Genomic DNA, 19,363 nt, shown 5'->3' with positions numbered 1-19,363 from the left:
AGGGTCCAGCAGAACCCTGGCTCGTGTCCATGGGCCCATCAGGTAGGAGTCCTCAGAGGTCTCACTTTACGTGACTGAAGCACAGGAAATTAATGCAACAAGACAGGACAAGATGCATATGCTTTTATTGTGGTGGGTAAGGTAAGGTAAGGGGCAACGACCAAGTCTAGAGTGAGATCATGTTCGTCCTGTCATGAGCTTAAAAGGAGGGGGGGGGGGGTGCAATCTGAGGTTTAAGGAGAGGTCAAGGACGCCGGCGTGTTGGATGGCAGCCCACCGCCAGACGCTCCTAAAGCCTCATGGGGGTATTAGAGGCTTGATTAAAGATTAATTATAAGCATTCGTTCAGCATACACACTACTATTATTACTACTACACCGTCCAGAAGTAGGAATATATTTTGCACTTCTTTTATATGCTAAAGAAACCTCAATAAGAGACTTACTGACGACCAATGCTGCCACCTGGCGGTCCAGCGATGACTGTAGATAATTTGGCAGCATTTCCATCAATGGAGACTACAGTGAAGTCCATCCATCCAACCATTTTCTATGCCGCTTATCCTAATTAGGGTCCGGGGTGTGCTGGAGCCTATCCCAGCTGACTTCGGGCAAGAGGCGGGGTACACCCTGGACTGGTCGCCAGCCAATCACAGGGCACATATAGACAAACATTCATACCTATGGACAATTTTAGAGTCACCAATTAACTTAACATACATGTTTTTGGAATGTGGGAGGAAACTGGAGTACACAGAGAAAACCCACGGCCGGTGCGAACATGCAAACTCCACACAGAGATGCCCAAGTGGAGATTCCAACCCAGGTCTTCCCGATTTCCTGACTGTGTGGCCAACATGTCAACCACTCGGCCCACTACAGTAAAGTGACAGCTCAAAATGTTTTCAATTTGTGTTTGACACACAAGTGTAAAAAGAAGCGAACCACTGTTAACAGTAAAACTACAAAGATTTGTCTTCAATATTTTCTTCAAATCCCAAAATTGTACATCATCACTTTTGAAAGTGTGAAGTGTATTGTTTGATTCGGTAAAGATTATAAAAGTAATTTAATGTGCTGCAAAAAGTAGAAGAATGTTGAGGAACAGCAAAAACATGTTGCGTAGACTTTTTATTATTATTACGATAAAAATGTAAGACAAATCATTGCAAAAGTACATCACTGTGTCATAAAAACCCACCTAAAATACACATGAATTTAGCTGACAATGCTAAAAAAGTTAAGTGTTTTATACATGCTGATAAAAATGTGCATTAAAACATGTTAAAAACATCTGAAAAAATAAAGCTTGTTAAGTTTATGTTAGAAGAGTTCATTGGTGCAGGCTTCCAGATTCTGACGGTGTTGGACTAAATAAATACAAGTCGGCCAACACCTTTCGTTCATTTGTTCGGCGTGTGTTCAAAACACAAATGACAGCGGTCCTAAGATGATGTCATAAGGTCACCTGCAGTGACGATAGAAGCGGACTGTGGCGAGTCCGAGGGTCGGCGTCACGGTCAGAGCGTCTCAGGCTCGACGGTCGTAGTCGCTCACCATCTTCTTGATGTGGTTCAGTTTGGCCTTCAAGGACTTGCTGCGTCGCTTCCTCGCGCGATAGTCTGCCGACTGACAACACATCAGAAATGTCATTATACGGCATTATTGACCCTCACTGGCCGGCATTGGTCATTGGACACTAATGGTCATTGGCCATCATTGATTACTGGTCATTGGGTTCTATTTCCAACCACGACCTTGCACGACAGTCTGCAGACACATCAAAAACCTCCAACACATCATTGGCCGGTAGTCTTTAGCCACTCTTACAACCCGACACTGACGCTCACTTCCGTCAACATCACTCACCTTTTTCAAGTCCTTAATCCTGTTGTACTCGTCCAAAGCATCCTGGTGAAAATAAAAACAATTAAACCGGGTGTCCAAAGTGCGGCTTTGGGGCCATTTTTTTGCCCAAAGCAAAAAAAAAAGTATTATATTGAGATGTATCATTCAATATTACACTTGCTTGGTCAGGTATAACACAAAGCTAAGATATCGATGTTTTGTTCAGATAGCTTAGCATGTACACTAAGTCCCCAACTTACGAACATCCGACATGCGAACTTTCGGAGACACGAACACAAGCCGACTGGTCTATTTTTTAATGTATTTTGCCATGTAGTACTGTAACTCCATTATTTATACTGCTACATGCTTGACCAGTAGAGGGCACTGTGACACTAATGAGACCAACAGAGGAAGAGTTAGACGCTGGGCCGAGAAAGCTAAAGGGAAAGCTACATTGTTTGTAGCTGTATGAGACAACCCGGACAGAGCATGTGATTAAAGTTTATGAAGAGTTAATAGGCCTGCTTAATTCTACACCACCCACAGAACACTACCTCTTTTAGAAGAGTCTAACGACGACGACTTGTCGTCCTTTTTTTCCCCAATACCTCCTCCTCCACCACTACCAATGACGTACGCTCGACCACTCCTCTTCAAAGGTAAATAACATTTATCATTACGTATTATTATATCACTTTTATTATTGTTTTTTTTCATTAATTATCCTCGTTTAATATTACTGCTGCATCCAAACTCATATTTACATACATACACATATACAGTATATGTATACACGTACATGTAGTACCTATATCATTGGTAATATTACCTTTTCCCCTACTTAGAACAATTTGACTTAAGAACGGTCGTCTGGAACCAATTGTGTTCGTTGGTTGAGACTTAGTGTATTGATCTACATTGGATTGCTTTTAGCATAGTTTATAATCAAGCTGTCCACAAGGGGGCAATGTTTAGTACAAAAGTGAGTGCAGACTGACCAAGTACTGGGGGCTGCCTTCCTGTAGGTCATCCAGCTCTCTGTCCACTTCAGACAGCTTCTTGTTGATGGCATCCAAATCGGCCTGGAGGTCCTTGTATTCCTGGTGGTCGCGATCAAACTCGCGCTTGTATTCGTTGCGCTCCTGCTCGTTGGCGATGGGAGGGAATTCACTGAAGAAGAAGAAGAGATGATGACCAGGAACAAGCATGAGCCTGTGAAGCATGGGGGTATGCTCACCTGTAGAAGTCGTCGTCATCATCCAGCTCGTCTCCTGAGGAGGCGTAGTCGGCGTCGCGGTCCCGACCCGGACGCCGCATATTGGATCTGCCGGCTGAGCTGGGAACATCTGAGTTGGCGCTGTAGGGAGCACCGTTGTTAAGAGGCTGCTCGTCCTCCACGGGCCTGACACACACACAAACACACATCACAACATGACACTAACAGTTACATCACATGAAATTTCACTGTTTGTTTTGCTTTGAATGAATGAATCATCAGGCCATGTGACAGCATTGCATATGAATGACATCATAACAAGCCACATGAACAAAAGTATCGGGACACATCCAGGAAGTGGAAAATGTGCAACTAGAACAGCTTCCTCTTCTGAGAAGGCTTTCTACAAGATTATGGTGTGTCTGTGGGTGTTTTTGTAGTTCCTCCACACCAAACTCATCCAAGTATGCCTTTGTAGAGCTTGCTTTGTGCACAAGCAACCAAAGTGTTCCCATATAATTGTCCAAAATGTCTTAAGATGAAGGATGAAGATGGAGGGACGACTGAGGAGAATAAGTATAAACGTTGGGAGGTACTGACGGGGGCGTGTAGCTGTAGTGAGGTTTGCTGTAGTTGGTGCTCTCGTCGTCCAGGTGGTTCCTGGAGCTTCTCATCTTCTCGGGAAAGTCGGACATGGGGAGGTCCTCAGGCGGGACGGACACGTTGTTGACCTGCAGAAATGACACGTTTAAAGTCGTACACCCTGACAATATGTTTAGAAACTCAAAAGACCGCAAATGCCAAAAAAAAATGTCCTACCCAACGTGAATGTGAAGCCGTCTTTCAACCACTCAGAGTAGAGGCATGGCTTTGGGCTCTTTTGAAAGCTAACCTGATTAATTTTGATCCCCCCAAAACAGAATGAGTCTAAGTGCTACTCATATTCACAAATTGGGAGTGTAAATATTTGTATAGCACCTTACAACATCCCAATAGTGCCCAATGTGCGTCACAATAGTAAAAACAAGTTATAGCAAATAAGAACAGGGTAAGATCGAATAAGATATAATGAAAACAACTAAAACTAAATAGTTTGGGAGGTATGGACTGGAAAGTTATCAGGCCCTGTCCACACGGGAATGTTCTTGGGATTTTTTTTTTTTGCGGGTAAAAAAAAAAAAAAAAGTCTCATCCACACTGTGCTGGATTAGTAAATAGTTGCATCCAGACGGGAACGGATAACAGTGAAAACGATGTAATACACAGGGCACACCATTGTGTGGCGCTGTGAACACACGCAGACGGAACCATGTGACACACCAAACCATAGAAGAAGAAAGAACGCATGCGCATAAGTCCATCGCCTTCCGCTTTACAAGGCTCGTCTAGGCTTACGAGAAGTGGAATTGCTTCTACGAGTCATGATGGAGTATAAGACAACAAAATATCACTGAGGTGTGTCATGTCCATCGATATATTCAGATATTATGTTGGCTTATCGTGAGAGATTCTGGTCACGTGATGGCCACAAGCCGGCAGTGGGTCGGTGACGTCATCGTTCTTGTGTAGAGCTGTCTATACGGCAACGACAAGCCGGCGTTTGTAGATTTTCCCACTCTGGAAGCCATTTTCAAAAAGCACTGTTTCAGGTCACCCAGAACACCGTTGCCGCGTGGATGAGAGGCTGAACGATAAAATACTCGATAGACTTTATAGCTTTATAGCTCTTACAGACGCTGTACCTTTTCCTGCGGTGTTTCCTGTCTCCCACCCAAACGGTCTGTGTAATTTACTCCACCCCCGGCTCTCCTCCAGGTATGCCTCCCGTCGAGCCCACTCTGCCGTGACTGGTCACACTCCCAAGCGCTCCCGAGGACTTACAGACAGCTGCCAAACCCCTTTTGTCCGATTACTTACACAAAAGAAACACAGTTTGTACACTGATAAATTCTTACTTAGAGCTTAACCAAGTAACGTTGGAAAGGTGTCGGACTTCAGCAACAGTTTGGCGGATAGTCCAGCTTCCTATTGGCCCATGTTCACAAAACAGTCACGTGTGAGGTGCCGTTGACGTTCTCTTGCTGGCCGGGAATCCAACCACTTCTGCCTGATGCTTGTCTCTTTAGGCACAACTGAACAAACATTTACTGGGAGCCATACGTGCTAACAGTGAACAGAGCAGAGCGAAGCAGAGCAGAGCAGGGGGAGCAGGGGCATGCACATATAAGGAAGTCCGGGTTGCACTGACGTCAATGGAACTCAGTGTAAAAAAAAACAAAAAACAAACCTCTGTAAAACACAGAGCGCAGAGTCGTCCAAAACTGCTTTCAGGTCTCACATCCAAATGCACAAACCTCATTATCTGACCCGTTGGCATCGTTCAACACGAGAATACAACATTTATAGGTCAGAAAAGAGGAAAAGCATAGGTCCCCTTTAAATACTATGAGTTTATGTTAGTAACTGGTCTGTGTTTACTGAGCCTGCAGTTATGATTGTATCCTGGAATGATGCATATCATTCCAATCACAAAACTAAACTAAGTTTTCCAATTATGTATGACACGCCTATGCAAGCAAACAGGGGGCGCTGAAACATCCCAGCTTTGTCATGAAAACAGGAGACGGGCTACAGGGGTACACGATAAAAGTATAAATGATGTATGATTGAATTAATTGGCGCCCTCCAGCTTCTCGAAACAAAACGGATGGATGCGGATGTGCGCTGGAATGACAGGCGTGCACAGTCATGTCAGGTTATGTGACCTGGATAAAAACAGCATCATGAGTGCGCACTTTTGTAACACGTTCTCACAATTCTGAGGTTTAGCTGTTAGCCCAGCATCACACACACCATGTGCGTGCGTGTACGTGTGTGTATAATATAATGTGAATGACTCACACACTCCGAGAGTGACCCAAACACGCACGCAGGAATCTGGGGGGGACTTTTTATTGTCACCATGACACTGAAACCGTACGACAAGACGGTGACACACCTTGAAACCAAATACACACTCGCTCACACTCACCTGTCAACCCTACCCCCGCCTCATCCCGCCTTCCCCCTCCCCGCTGTGAATGCTGACAGCCGCCAAACAGGTTAAACCGCCTCAGCAAACAGTTCCGTCACCTCAAGTATACATATACTGTAGTATCTACGAGGAGTCTTTTGTGTATAAAGTACACTTTTTCCAGTGAGGGTCGCATATAAAACCATTAAAAGGCCATTTTGCACAATAAAGATGCAAAAATCAATCCAATGTAGGTAAATAACTCTTAGCTATCATCTTATCTTTTTGTGATAGGCGACAAAGATAATTAGTATATCTAATAATCGATCCATCCATCTAATAATATTGCATTAATCAATTTATTTTACAATAAGAACAAGCTGAGGGCCAAAAATGGCCCTTTGCCGCACTTTATCCACCCCTGCTATACGGTCTTTGTTCATAAAGTAAATCTGTGTGTACCGTCACTGTCAGTATTCATAGCCATGGAAAACATCTCTTCAAATTTTGGTGAGGTTTTTTACACAGGGGCCGCACAGTGGCCTAGTGGTTAGCATGTTGGCCACACAGTCACAAGATCGGGAAGATCGGATTCGAATCTCCGTTGGACATTTCTGTGTGGGGTTTGCATGTTCTCCACGTGCGTGCAGGGGTTTTCGCCAAGTACTCCGCTTTCCTCCCACATTCCAAAAACATGCATGTTAGGTTAATTGGCGACTCTAAATTGTCCATAGCTATGAATGTGAGTGTGAATGCTTGTTTGTCTATATGTGCCCTGCCATTGGCTGGCTGGTCTCGCCCGAAGTCAGCTGGGATAGGCTCCAGCATACCCGCGACCCTACTGAGGAGAAGCGGCATAGAAGATAGATGGATTTTTAGAAACATACATGTTTTTCATTGGATGACGATGTTTTGTCATATCAAATCATCCATTTTCCCAATGAGCAGTGTTTACAATGTTTACTACTTACTTATGTAGCGACGCGAGAGGGTCAAAATATTAGGAAAGCTTCTCGTTACACCAAAACTACAAGCACAGTCGTTACTTTCATACCTGAGAAATAATACCTTTAATACCTGCCAAAATGTTACTGTCGTTGGATGCTTTTAACTGAACGTGTGTGTTGTTGCTGCAGAGTAACTTAGTGAGGGTGTGTGTGCGTGCGTGCGCGTGTATGTGAGGTCCTCACCCAGGCCTCCACGTCCTGTGGCGGCTCGCCGTCGTCGTCCACCATCTTGACGCGCTTCCACAGGATGTTGCTCTTGCCGAAGTTGCTGATCTTCTTGCGCGTCTTCAGCGCAAACACCAGCATGATGATGAGGGCGACGACCACCAGGAAGCCAAACACCACGGCGATGGCCTGTGAGGAGAGCACACTTAGCAGCTGAACATCATCGTTGTCAAATATGGCGACACGGTGCGCTGACCTCCTGCGGCTCCACCACGCAGTAGTGGTACAGGTACTGGTTGACGAAGACACCTGAGGGCTGCGGCCGCTGGTACTGAGCGCACAGGCCGGCGATCTGGCTGCCGTAAGCGGAGCCTTGGGACTGCGCCATGGGGTTGACGGCCATCAGGTAGCAGATGGCGGCGATCAGCATCAGCAGAGCCAAGATGGCGCAGATGATGATGACGGCCAGGTAGAACTTTCTGCTTTCTGATATGCTCTGGTGAGACACGATGATGATGAAGATGGCCAGCGCGGCAATGAAGGTGATGGCTGCCATGGCAATGATGAAGCCTTTGCCGGTGCGGGGGTCGTTGTAGTTCCCGCCAATTCCCGCGTAGCCATAGTTGTTCCCGGGCCCGTAAACGCCGCCACTGCCAAAGCTGCCGAAGCCTCCGCCGAATCCCCCCCCAACCCCACCGGCGAAACCTCCTCCGAGGCCCCCAAAGCCGGACAGCGCCCCCTGTGAGTCCCACGCCAAGGTGGACGCCACGCAGGCGAAGATGGCGACACACAGCACGATGGTGATGATGGACATGATCTTCAGGATGCCCGGTGGCGACGTCCAGCGGTAGAAGTGCTGAAACTCATCGTCCGGGTAGTACGAGTACGCTGGCTGAGCAGGAGCATTGCTGCAAAGGACCACATGGTCAAAAAATGCATCTCAGCGTTGTGCTCGAGGCTGCCCCAGAAAGTCCACTCATACAAATAAAGTTGGAAGAGAATCGACACAGAATGTTGACGTGAGGACAAACTAATAAAGTTGATGAGAAGGACACTTACTAGCCATCTGACTCATATGGAGGCGGACTCCCGTTGGGCCTGCTGGACATCTTTGCCGGTTCTGTTGGGTTCTAATGGACCTGCTCTGTGACACAAGAACATTTCTACTGTAGCAGCTAATAAACTAATAGAACTGCTGTAGCTTAACTACAGACACAGCTAATAGACATTCAATTTAAGCTAGGGGCAAGCGCCAGTAATCACTCATTAAGTACGTAAAAACCTGAGCTCGTGACGTCATTGAACTTCAAATTGCGGCCTAATTAAGATGATTTAAATAAATACTAGCAGATTAGTTTGGAGGAAACAATACAATAATTTTATTTCTTCTTCTGTGTTCTTGCTAGCTACAACGCCTGCACGACCGCAAAATACAGAACACAAACAACAAAAGAAAAACAAAAAACAAAGGAAAATGTTGAATTAAAGACAATAAAGTTAAAAAAACCCCAAAACATCGAGCTACTCACCTGAGAGGAGTCCACTCGGCCGCTGATGGTTCCTGAAAGTGCTGCTGAAAGCGATAAACAAGCTGCAGAACCACACCTTGCCAAGTCGGACTGCATTGGCTTGGCCACGCCCCCTCACAGGTGTCTCCTTACTTGGCGACACCGGAAGCGCTTAGGCAAAGGAAAGAAAGGAAAACTCCAAATGCGAGACGAAAAGCGGCCTTTACTTGAGAGTGTTTCTGCTGGAAAAAAAACTTTCACACACAAAATTTGAATTTGACAACAATCAAATGTTCTGTTTATACTTTTACCATCATTGATGACCTACTCAGATTTTTTTTTTAGCTAATTACAGCAATTCTCGCTCCACCTCAACCAAGTCCCCAGTGCCAATGGGTTACAGACTGCTGTGGTTCAAGTGTGGATGTCACCTTTGTTACCTGCAGTTTTTTAATGAAATTAAATAAATTTAAATATGGGAAATGTAGGGGAAAGCAGAGGAGGGAAAGAAGACCAAAATAAGGGCGTTCAAGTTCGTTTTTCCCGAGAAGAGATCAGTCAGACACACTATTCTGTATTTTCAATTTTTTTGTGAAAAAATTGTCTGGAAGATGTCACAAAGTACAGCGCTGGACCTCCGCCCATCAAGCAGGAAGTCTCTAACTACGAAGTGCCTACCTTGATATGCTATTCTTGAGTCCTGCCCACACAGGGCAGTTACCCTTTCCTGAGTGGATCAGTGTGTGTGTGACTATGTGTATGCATCTAACTGGCTCTAGCTTATGGTCAATCAAGGGGGTGTTTTCTACGTGTGGAAGCAGTAGCAAGCTTGATAAGGTTGCCAGGCAAAATTCAATTAACAGCGCATCCATTTTTTAATTTTACAGTACTTCTATGAGATGGCAATAGCAAAGAAGGGCAAAATGCGTGCGTTTCCTGTGCAAAACAGGAGGGTTGACAGGTACGGCTGAAGGACCGGTTTGACTCATGCAATGAAGTTCCTCTTGAATAAACGGATGAAACGAAATACACAATGAATCAATCACACCAGGAATGTTTCAGATGTGTTTAGTATAGCAAGCTTTATTCAGAGTTAAGATTCCATACATCCATATAAAAAGTGAAAAAACATTAGCTTCATACGCATGATAGGAAAGCATCAAATCATCACATTAGTGGAGCTGAAATTAAAAATACAATTATGTCTGTTATCACCTGGGTGAATGTAAAGTGGTTTATGTTTCATGTTGACTTCACAAAGCACGCAACAACACAAAAGAAGATGAGTGGACGACGCTGCAGACACATCTGAAGGCACTGAGATCTTTGCGTGTAAAGTGTGTGAAATGGTAGAACAAAGGGTCGAAAAAGACAAACATTGTGTAGAACAAGAAGACAAAAGACCCCAAAGACGTTTGGTTTTCAGCTCCACGTCAGGTTTACACGTTAAAAAAACAAAAGCAGGAGTTAGTCTTTCAACTGAAGCCGTCGTTCCACTCCATGACTTTGTCGTATTCCTGAATCTTCTGTTTGATGTGCGACAGTTTGTTTTTCAGGTAGTCGCAGCGCTCCTTCTTCTCCAGGAACGTCGGGTCCTGGCGGAAGAATCACGGTGAAAACAACAAGCATAAAACAACAATACCATTCAGCAGGGCACAGAGCTTCGAGGGAACATCTAGGACTTTAACAGGCCTTGTGGATGCAAGTTAACATCATGCATAAGATGCTAATGGTAATTCTACGTAAACACAAGCTGAGCTGATAAGATTCTTCAAACTGTACAGATTTACAGTACCACACAAAAGTGAGTACGCCCCACCAGAAATAAATACATTTGGCACTAGCCGTTTACCCGTGCTCATAAAGACATTATAACAAGACTGTCTGTGAAAGAAGCTTGTCGTTCCAACTCCGTACCGTAGGTGGCATCGGTACTGACCGCTCCTTAACACGGCTCATACGCACCTGGGGCCTCATCTATAAAACTGCGTAGAAAGCTGACTAAAAGGCTGTGTACGCCAGAAACCCCCTTTTGTGCCCTAACTTTGAGGTAGCAAAGGCAGACTTTGAGCCCTATTAACGTGCAATATTACTGTTGTGTGTGCTGGCACATCGCTGCAGCGCTCTGTCACTCCCTCCCTCTCTCGCTTGACCTTTTTGCTAGTGCAGGGGGGTGTGTCGGTGTACAAGGTGAGCTGGTGTACTAGTGTACCTCCGGCCGGGTTTTGGGAACTGGCTCCTTGCTGGGGCTGGCGGGTTGCTTCATAGATAGCGCGGCGAGCCAAATGGGCGTGTTCAGTGGACAAAATGCGTGCCTGTTGGTCGCTCTTCAGGACGTGAAGGCACTGATATGATAATACATTTTTGTCTTCATTTTTTGTTCTTGCGATTGACCAGCAAAGTCTCAAAGATCGACTAGTAGCTCACGATCAACGGGTTGGCAACCCCTGCTCTAGATTCTGTTTTTACATGTATGCTGTACATTTTACCTTTATTATCACGTACTTCGAAATTATTACTGGCTTATGGTGAATGAGATGTGTTTTCTGTGGAAATAAGGGCCTGGTTTTGAAGAAAAATGTTACAATTTTTTCACCCACGTGAATGTGCGGGCATCCAATGCACTCATTTTTGAGGGGTACTGTAAGTCATCTTAAAATAGTGGACAGGAAGTCACACGCTCCTTGGAGGAGGTAGCAAAACTTACATTTTTCTTCCTCTGGTATTCCTGCAGGATTCTGTTGATGCGCTCTACCTCCTGCGAGAAAAGATGAAAAGTCACGTTGACGTTGAGACAAACACTGCTGATAGCACACAAAGGGAGGGAAGGAGGTGGAGTCAGGAAGGGCAAACAGGAAGCTGCAGGATGTGGGGGTGTGAGCATTCCAGAGGGTGAATAAGAGGTCATGTGACATCACCATCTGGCTGCTGGGGTGCTGAGGAAGGTTGCGCATCATCCCGTCCATCTCGTCAAACTTCTTGCAGGCGGCCTGCACCTCGGCATGCAGCTCCTTGTACTCGGCGTACTGGTCGTTGAACACAGCTCGGTACTGGTCGCGCTCCTCGTCTGAGCGGATGGTCGGGTACTTCCTGTTGGAGGGAGGTTGTTAACTTCAACAAGCTGGATTGAGTGTTAATATTTAGTCGTGACTAAGGATGTCCCTATCCAATCCGGTACCAATCCTTTTTTTATATATATGATTAAGCTCTGTTACAAACATGAATTTGTGGTATTGAATATGGTTATGAAAATAGCTCTTCAAAGCATTAAAAAATAATGCTACCAAAGTATTGCAAATTTTTTTATTGCACAGCTTGACCAACAATGTAGTTTGGCTTTTTTCACAAACCTCTGTGAGTCAGGTCCCTAATCCAATAAAAAATCCAATGAAAGATCAAATTGGAAAAAATGGGCGCGCAAAATACTTTTAGGGTAGGACTAATCATTTGACATGGTTATAGATCAACTTGTGGTGTGATTTAAAATATATATATATATATATATATTTTTTTTTTTTTTTTTTTTTTGGGGGGGGTGGGGCCACACGGTGGTCTAGTGGTTAGCACGTTGGCCAATACAGGAACAGCCTGGAGATCGGGAAGACCTGGGTTCGATTCTCCCCTGGGCATTTCTGTGTGGAGTTTGCATGTTCTCCCCGTGTGCGTGTGGGTTTTCTCCGGGCACTCCGGCTTCCTCCCACATTCCCAAAAACATGCAGGTGAGGTTAATTGGCAACTCTAAATTGCCCATAGGTATGAATGTGAGTGTGAATTGTTGTTTGTCTATATGTGCCCTGCGATTGGCTGGCAACCAGTCCAGGGTGTACCCCGCCTGTCGCCCGAAGTCAGCTGGGATAGGCTCCAGCATGCCCCCGCGACCCTAATGAGGATGAAGCGGTATAGAAAATGGATGGATGGACTTTTTTTTTTTTTTTAACAAACTCTCTTCAGCACAATAGTAATTTATTGATGGTCCCTAGTATAAACAACAAGCGGTTAGAGCAGCACTTCCCATGCCAGCAGTGGCAGAGGGAGAAATTTTTCATTGGAGTGGCCAAGGTGAGACCATTACTCACATAGGGGTGGCAATAAGTTGATACCTGAAATGCCTAGATTGCCAGTGGGGTGACCGGAGAGTGACCAAGGGTGGCCACCACGTAGCTCTGCCACTGACACAGCTGTGCAGGCACAGTGAGGGGGAACTACCGTGGTGGTGTTACGTTTCTTCTCGTGGGTCGCGGGAGTCGAGTGGCACCCAGCTTTGAGGCGCATTACTGCACCTACCCTGTTGGAGTGTGGCCCAGAGTAAACCAACGTTACACGGCAACCGGATCGGCCCGATCTCGTGACGGAAGCCAATATTATCCGATCTTCAAAATACAGCAGATCGGCAGCGATCCCGATGCTGAAGATCGGATCAGGACATCCCTAGTTGTGACTGTGAGGCACGTACGCGATGTAGTCAGGCACGATGACAGGTTTGGGAATGTGTCCAGACGGTATCGCCCCCTGCAGAATCTTTGGAGCGACAGCAATGTGGGCGTCTTGCAAGGACACGACAGACGATTCCTGTCGAGGAGTTTTGGCCTCGGCAGCTGTAGCAGGAACCAGCTGATGACACAAAAACAACAACACATAAACTATGGAGGCGGTCCATGAAGGGCAGTCTTGTTATGTTGTACGAGGTAAAGCAGGACACTCACCAGCGACTGGACCGCTCCGAACTCTGACTGTTGCATCTGCAAGAAAACATCTTGTCATGTGACTACAGTAGCTCCCCGCCCATTCACGGATCGGCATTTGTTGCCTGCATATTCGCTGATTTCTTTTCTCTGCTTCAAATTGTTAATACTTTTTTAATGGTAATTTAAATAGAAAGTGGTGTGATGGCGCTATCAGCAGGGCAAAAGATATGAATCCAGCAGAGGGCGCCATCTCACAAGCGAATTCACTCAACATTTTCCAGTAGGAAGAAGCATTGACAAGATGTGACGATGTGTAACGTTTTGCAGCTGTTTTGGACCGCCATAAATACTTGTAGATTTGGCTCTACCTGTCCTGTCGCTCATACACATTATAACGCACCAGCCAGAGAATAAGAGGACGTAGCAGGAGGGATCAGTGTTGCCAACTTGGCAATTTTGTCGCTATATTTAGCGAGTACACAGACCCCTCTAGATACTCTTTTTCAAAAAAAGAGACGAGCAACAAATCTACAGACTCTGACATGAAAGCACATATCGCTCACAAACGGTTCCATCCTGTTTGTGACATTAAAAAAAGACAAAAAGAAGTGACAGAAACAAATTAAGTTTGTATTTCTGACCTTCCTGTTTTTTAATGACTTTTTGCAAATGCATCATGGCCAATTATCCCTGCATCCCACCACCGCAACAAATAGATGGCAGTCCTGTGGGAAACCCTACGGTATGCCTGTAATATGCTTCTTAATGTGTACAACAAAAAATAAAATGTGTTTAATAACCGTGAAAGATATATTATAGGCTGTAGAGTATTATTATTCATAGTTTTTCGCCATTGTCGAGGGGTCTTTGAAGGCAACTCCTGTGAATAGCAGGGATCTACTGTACCGACTGTGGTGTAGCTATGCAAAGCTAACAGTCTCTGAGTTACAGGAACAACAGAAAAGATCATGTGACCAGGGGACCTCTGACCTCTCTGCTATTCTGCTCGCGGTATCGACGTGCCGCTTCGTGCCTCCACAGCTTGAGACACACGCCAGCTCCAATCAGGTAGATGACCATGTTGAGGAAGAGGAAGATGATGGCGGCGGTCTGGCCCGCGTCCGTTCTGCAGAAAGCGGCGCTGGGGCCGTTGTTGAAGAAGGGGGAGGAGCAGAGCCCCCCGCGCGTCGTGTCACGCACGTACACAATGCCTGGCGAGACACAGAGCACACAAGTGAGGAAAGAGGACACTCTGTGGTTAGGATGCCACCGCCGCCTCCTACCTGCGGCCATGTAGAGCACGGCCAGCGCCAGGTTGATGGTGAACTCTGTCAGCGGCCACCAGCTGGAGTCGAGCAGGATGGTGCGGTAGTACATGGTCATGCCCAGCACCAACACGATGACCGTCACCAACCAGGCCAGGCCCGCCACCACCAACACAAACGGCGTCTTGGGGCCCGTGTAGTAAGACGCGCCTGTGCCGGGGCCGTAGAAACCAGCTCCGGGAGACGAGTAGGCGAACATGTTGAACCACTCGTTGTCCTTGTGGATGTATGCGCAGACGCAGGCGAAGACGGCGGCCCCCAGCAGGAGCTCCACGCAGCCTAGAATCCTCAGCAGCCCCGCCCAGGACTTCATGAAGGCGTAGCGCTGATTGTACTCCTCCACGCGCTCACTGTACGTCAGCGCCGTGCGGTACGTGCGGCCTGACACAGATTGGATGTCGGCCAGTTCCAGGAGCTCCTTGCCGGAGTTGTAGCTGCCAGCCGAGCCCCCATAGGGGTCGCGGTAGGAATCGGGAACGGATGGCGTGTGCGGCGGCGAGCAGCGAACGCCCTCGCTGGTGGTGTTGTTGTTGTTACATGACGAGGCCGCGTCGGGCCACCCCTTGTTGCTGCTGCGGTTGCTTGTCCGGAAAAAGTTCTTCCACGAGTCAGGGATGAAGCGGTGGACCGGTTTGATGTCGAGGGCGGGGTCAAGATCAGGCTCGGTGTCTGCGGCGTCCTCGCTGCCGTTGCGGTCGAACTCGGGCCCGACGGGGGGCTGGTTGGGCAGAGGCGGAGGCGGAAGCGGGTCGGCGCTGTGGGCCAGATTAGGTGCTGTCTGCTCCGTCAGAGGGTGTGGATTGTAAGAGTCGAGCCGCGGTAACGAGCCAGCCGGAACCTGGTCGTAGTACGGCGCCTGGCGGACACGCTCAGTGCGTCCGTAAAAGTCTGCCCCATAGGACATGAGTCTGGTGGTGGTCACTGAGACACATGTCAACAGTTAGTGGGCAGACATGTTGGATTAGCAATAAGGTCACAAACCAGGAAAACGAAAGACAAAAAGATGAAATTTGTGATTCATTATTTTAAAAAGGGGACGCAACACCTTCACACCAACACCAGAAGGGACACACACCACAAAGCCAAAGTCACCACAGAAGATGTTACCCAGAATTCTCCATGCTAGCTGAATCCACAGTGCGTCTCCGCGCCGCAACCATCAAGTGCTCCTATCGCTGAGGCGCCTGTCCGGCAGGTGGCGGCGCAGAGTCGGACTGTGGTCAGCCAATCAGCCCAGCAGGTGATGTCGAGGAGTGAAAGAAAACAGGAAATGTGCTTAAATACCTGTTTGACACGCAGTCACTCCGCAGCACATACACTGACCTGCAGCTTGGCGCTATGCTAACCTCGCTTGCTGGACGCCAACAGTCACCTGCCACACAAACACAACAACCACTTCCTGTCACGTAGTCATTGTTCTTTCCTGCGTGGACGACACAAGCATGCTAAATGTATCAAAATGTATAATTTGCAGAAAATGACAAAACACACAAAATGACAGCTCCGTGTTTCCCATACATTCTGCCACAAATAGATGTGGCACTACCTGTTCGCCCCCGCTCATAAACACATTATAACCGACAATAAGAGTGGGAGTGATCAGTGTTGCCAAATTATTTAGCAAGTAATCAGACCCTTCTAGATACTCTTTTTCATATCTAGTGAGAGTGTCTGACATGAAAGCGTGTATTGCTCCTCTCAACAAGCAGCGGGTGCTGCTGTGGGCTCCTCCCCCATCTAAAAGCATTCACAGTGGGCACCATCTTGTTTGTTTAGCAACAACAAGTTCATTTGTAGTTCTAAACATATTTGCTTTGCATTTCATGCTTTTTTTCCTCACTTTTTTCAATGAATTATTAAAATGATGCAAACTCAACGATTAGATACGCCATTTCACCGCCCATGCCATGTCACAAACAAATGGCCGTCCCGTGGGGAACACTGCAGCTACATGGTGAAAATTTGCAGTCAAAAGCAGTAGGATGCTTGTGAATAAAATGATCCCACTGAGGATCATATATAAATTATTAACTGTAAAATAAACATCATGCAGACATGCTACAGTTCTATAACACATTCATAACATCTGTTTACATCATGCTGTTATTATGGTGCTCATTAACATGCTAATTAAACATCACCAATACATACTTGCAGATAATTTTGTTGGACTGAATCTCATTAATAAGAAACAAAATTAAGAACATTAAGGAAGAATATTGTAAAGTGAAAGAAGCTAAAAAAAAACAGTAAAATAACAATAGTGTGGAGATAGGCCAGGGGTCTCAAACTCAATTTTATTGGGGCCAGTGGAGGTAGAGGCTGGGTGAGGCTGGGCCGCATCAAGTATTGGGAGTAGGGCTGGGAATCTCAGGGCACCTCACGATACACCCATGTGATAACACCACTGTTAGTTTAGTGTTGGTGTTTACTTGCCCCTGTAAGTATGTAAGTAACACTGAGCTTGCCTGGATGTTGCGGGCTGCAGTTACACTACTCTTTGATGCCAGTCGCTCGCAGGCCGCGAGTTTGAGACCACTGAGATAGGCTCAAGTACTTAGGGACTAATTCAGGCAGGTGACTACTAGTGTAAAGAGTAATTGGCTCTGTACTAGCGTAAGTGATCTAGTAGCCTAAGAGACTACTGGGGTAGGGTTTACGTCACTTCTTGTATAAAGTGTAATTAACTACTAGGGTAAATTGTAAGCGAAAACTAGCGTACAAGACTACTACTCCATCCATCCATCCATATTCTACGCCGCTTATCCTCACTAGGGTCGCGGGTATGCTGGAGACTATCCCAGCTGACTTCAGGCGAGAGGCAGGGTACTCCCTGGACTGGTCGCCAGCCAATTGCAGGGCACATAGAGACAAACAACCATTCACCGAGACTACTACCGTAGGGTGTAAATAACTACGAGTGTAAAGTGTAGACTACTCATGTAAGGTGTATACTACTGTAAGGTGTTCACTCGTGCACGAGACTACTAGTGTAAGGGGTAACTGAGTGGTAGTGTAAAAGTAGTTGACTCACAGCGTATATGTATAATGGTGTAGGGTGCATACTAGTGTGGTGATATGAGAAGACGCGTGCACTGCTTGTTGGACCGATTCTTATTGGTTGATAGCGCTAGGTGGCGTCCTATAAGAGTGCCTGCTGCTTTGTCTTTTGCCCTTTGACCTCTCGCTGGGTGCCCTTCGGCGTTCACTTCCGCGTCCGCTTCGTGCCTCTCGGCAGCACAGACAGCTGCTGCGCAAACGGGGTTAATGCCGCTCGCGGACCCATGCCGCATGCAACTGAACTTAAGGCTCCCGTGTCTGCGCCTCTCGCCTCTCAATGAGCGACAAGCTTGATGTCTGGTGACGCTGCCGTCTTGCCCGTGTGCAAAGTTTCGAGCTGACATATATTGCATGTTTGTTGTGCCGGTTCTGCATGTCCGCCGGTCCCATCTGCTTGCTGTAAATGCCACTTTTCTACCGCGGCTACGGCACGCTTGGTAGATGCGAGCGACCCTCCAGTGTCGACAACTAGCTGGGGGCTACGTTTGGGGCTTTCTGCGGGAGCTACCCCACTCCCCTCTACGGAACGCTTTTCCCCTCACCAAACCACGAACTGTGCCGCTCGCGTTGACTTGAGTGAAGTCAGAACTGACTGAACTGTTGCTCTACGTTGCACCAAAATGTTTATGTTGTAAAAATTGTGTTTTATTTCCCAGGAGCTGCGGGTCAAATGGTGGTGGTGGTGGTGGTGGTCGTTCGGTGGTGGTAACTTTGTTTGTATATATTTGCAAAGCACTTTCAGTTGATTTTGGTTTTGTAGTGGTTTTGTTGTGTTTTGTTGCTTTATTTAGGTTGCCCCATTTTAGTTCGCTCCATCCGTCCAGCCTAACTCCAGCTCCCTGGCTCTTTGAGGGTGAGTGTATGTGGGTGTGTGCGTGTGAGTTTATTGGCGCCAAATGTTTTAGAAGACAAGAGCCACTATTTTAATCAAGTTGAAATAAACGTCTGTTTTAAGGATTTATAATAAGCATAATAAATATTGTAAATGGAGCCAGTGTCTCTGTCGCCTCATTCAAGGTAAGCTTACCTGGGTGCCTTAGCTTCATTATTCCCTCACCCTCCCCGTCACACTAGGTAAGTGAATGTGTATGTGCTAGTAAGGTGTTCCGTACTTCTAGGACACGAACAAACATATTGAGTCTACAAGTTAGACGTTAGCCTTTCAAAAACATGAGAACGCCGTTGGAGGCTGTAGCTTGAACAATTTAAAAGGAAGACAGCAGTAACGTGAAAGCCAACAATAGTTAAATTATTAAATCGCACTTGTCCAGTTTGACTGGTTTGTTCCTGGCTTAGCCGCTTGAGCGACGACGACCACAGAGTTGATTCCACCCACCGGTCCCGAACCGAACCTCTTCGATCGTGACGGATGGGTGAAATCGGTCCTACCGTAAGGTCTTGTCCTTTTTTCCTCCTCTTGTTCTTCCTGCCATAGCAGAAACTTTACACCACAGGTTTCCCCCGTCCTCCGAGACACCACGTGACCTGCCCATCCCTGTGACGTCACCTCCCGGTGGAAGAACCTACCTGTAGG

At 46.6% G+C, this 19,363-nt stretch overlaps 2 protein-coding genes across 7 annotated transcripts; both read right to left on the bottom strand.

Moving 5' to 3' along the window:
• Positions 1–1,107: 1,107 nt before the first annotated feature.
• On the bottom strand, positions 1,108–8,839 carry oclna (occludin a). 3 transcript variants are annotated; one of them, XM_054756250.1, is made up of 9 exons: positions 8,781–8,839; positions 8,311–8,395; positions 7,508–8,159; positions 7,270–7,440; positions 3,667–3,797; positions 3,088–3,252; positions 2,849–3,020; positions 1,869–1,910; positions 1,108–1,628 (listed from the first exon to the last, which is right to left on the bottom strand). In XM_054756250.1, the coding sequence occupies exons 2-9, from the start codon at positions 8,358–8,360 to the stop codon at positions 1,530–1,532; spliced, it is 1,482 nt and encodes a 493-aa protein (XP_054612225.1). In that variant the 5' UTR covers positions 8,361–8,395; positions 8,781–8,839; the 3' UTR covers positions 1,108–1,529. The 3 variants fall into 3 exon arrangements, with proteins under 3 accessions (XP_054612225.1, XP_054612226.1, XP_054612224.1); XM_054756251.1 differs by having other exon boundaries at positions 8,311–8,390; positions 8,781–8,818; XM_054756249.1 differs by lacking the exon at positions 8,781–8,839 and having other exon boundaries at positions 8,311–8,767.
• A 992-nt stretch (positions 8,840–9,831) lies between these two features.
• Positions 9,832–19,317, bottom strand: marveld2a (MARVEL domain containing 2a). 4 transcript variants are annotated; one of them, XM_054756247.1, is made up of 10 exons: positions 19,219–19,300; positions 16,093–16,141; positions 15,877–15,983; positions 14,728–15,690; positions 14,435–14,655; positions 13,463–13,498; positions 13,213–13,370; positions 11,678–11,849; positions 11,467–11,517; positions 9,832–10,354 (listed from the first exon to the last, which is right to left on the bottom strand). In XM_054756247.1, the coding sequence occupies exons 4-10, from the start codon at positions 15,671–15,673 to the stop codon at positions 10,235–10,237; spliced, it is 1,704 nt and encodes a 567-aa protein (XP_054612222.1). In that variant the 5' UTR covers positions 15,674–15,690; positions 15,877–15,983; positions 16,093–16,141; positions 19,219–19,300; the 3' UTR covers positions 9,832–10,234. The 4 variants fall into 4 exon arrangements, with proteins under 4 accessions (XP_054612222.1, XP_054612220.1, XP_054612221.1 ...); XM_054756245.1 differs by lacking the exon at positions 15,877–15,983 and having other exon boundaries at positions 16,054–16,141; positions 19,219–19,317; XM_054756246.1 differs by lacking the exon at positions 15,877–15,983 and having other exon boundaries at positions 16,054–16,192; positions 19,219–19,290.
• Between the last annotated feature and the right edge of the window lie 46 nt (positions 19,318–19,363).

The sequence above is a fragment of the Dunckerocampus dactyliophorus genome, chromosome 17 (assembly GCF_027744805.1).
Source record: "Dunckerocampus dactyliophorus isolate RoL2022-P2 chromosome 17, RoL_Ddac_1.1, whole genome shotgun sequence".
In the NCBI taxonomy this organism is placed as follows: Eukaryota; Metazoa; Chordata; class Actinopteri; order Syngnathiformes; family Syngnathidae; genus Dunckerocampus; species Dunckerocampus dactyliophorus.
The sequence above is the reverse complement of the archived record's forward strand: the minus strand, read 5'-3'. Positions and strand labels throughout refer to the sequence as shown.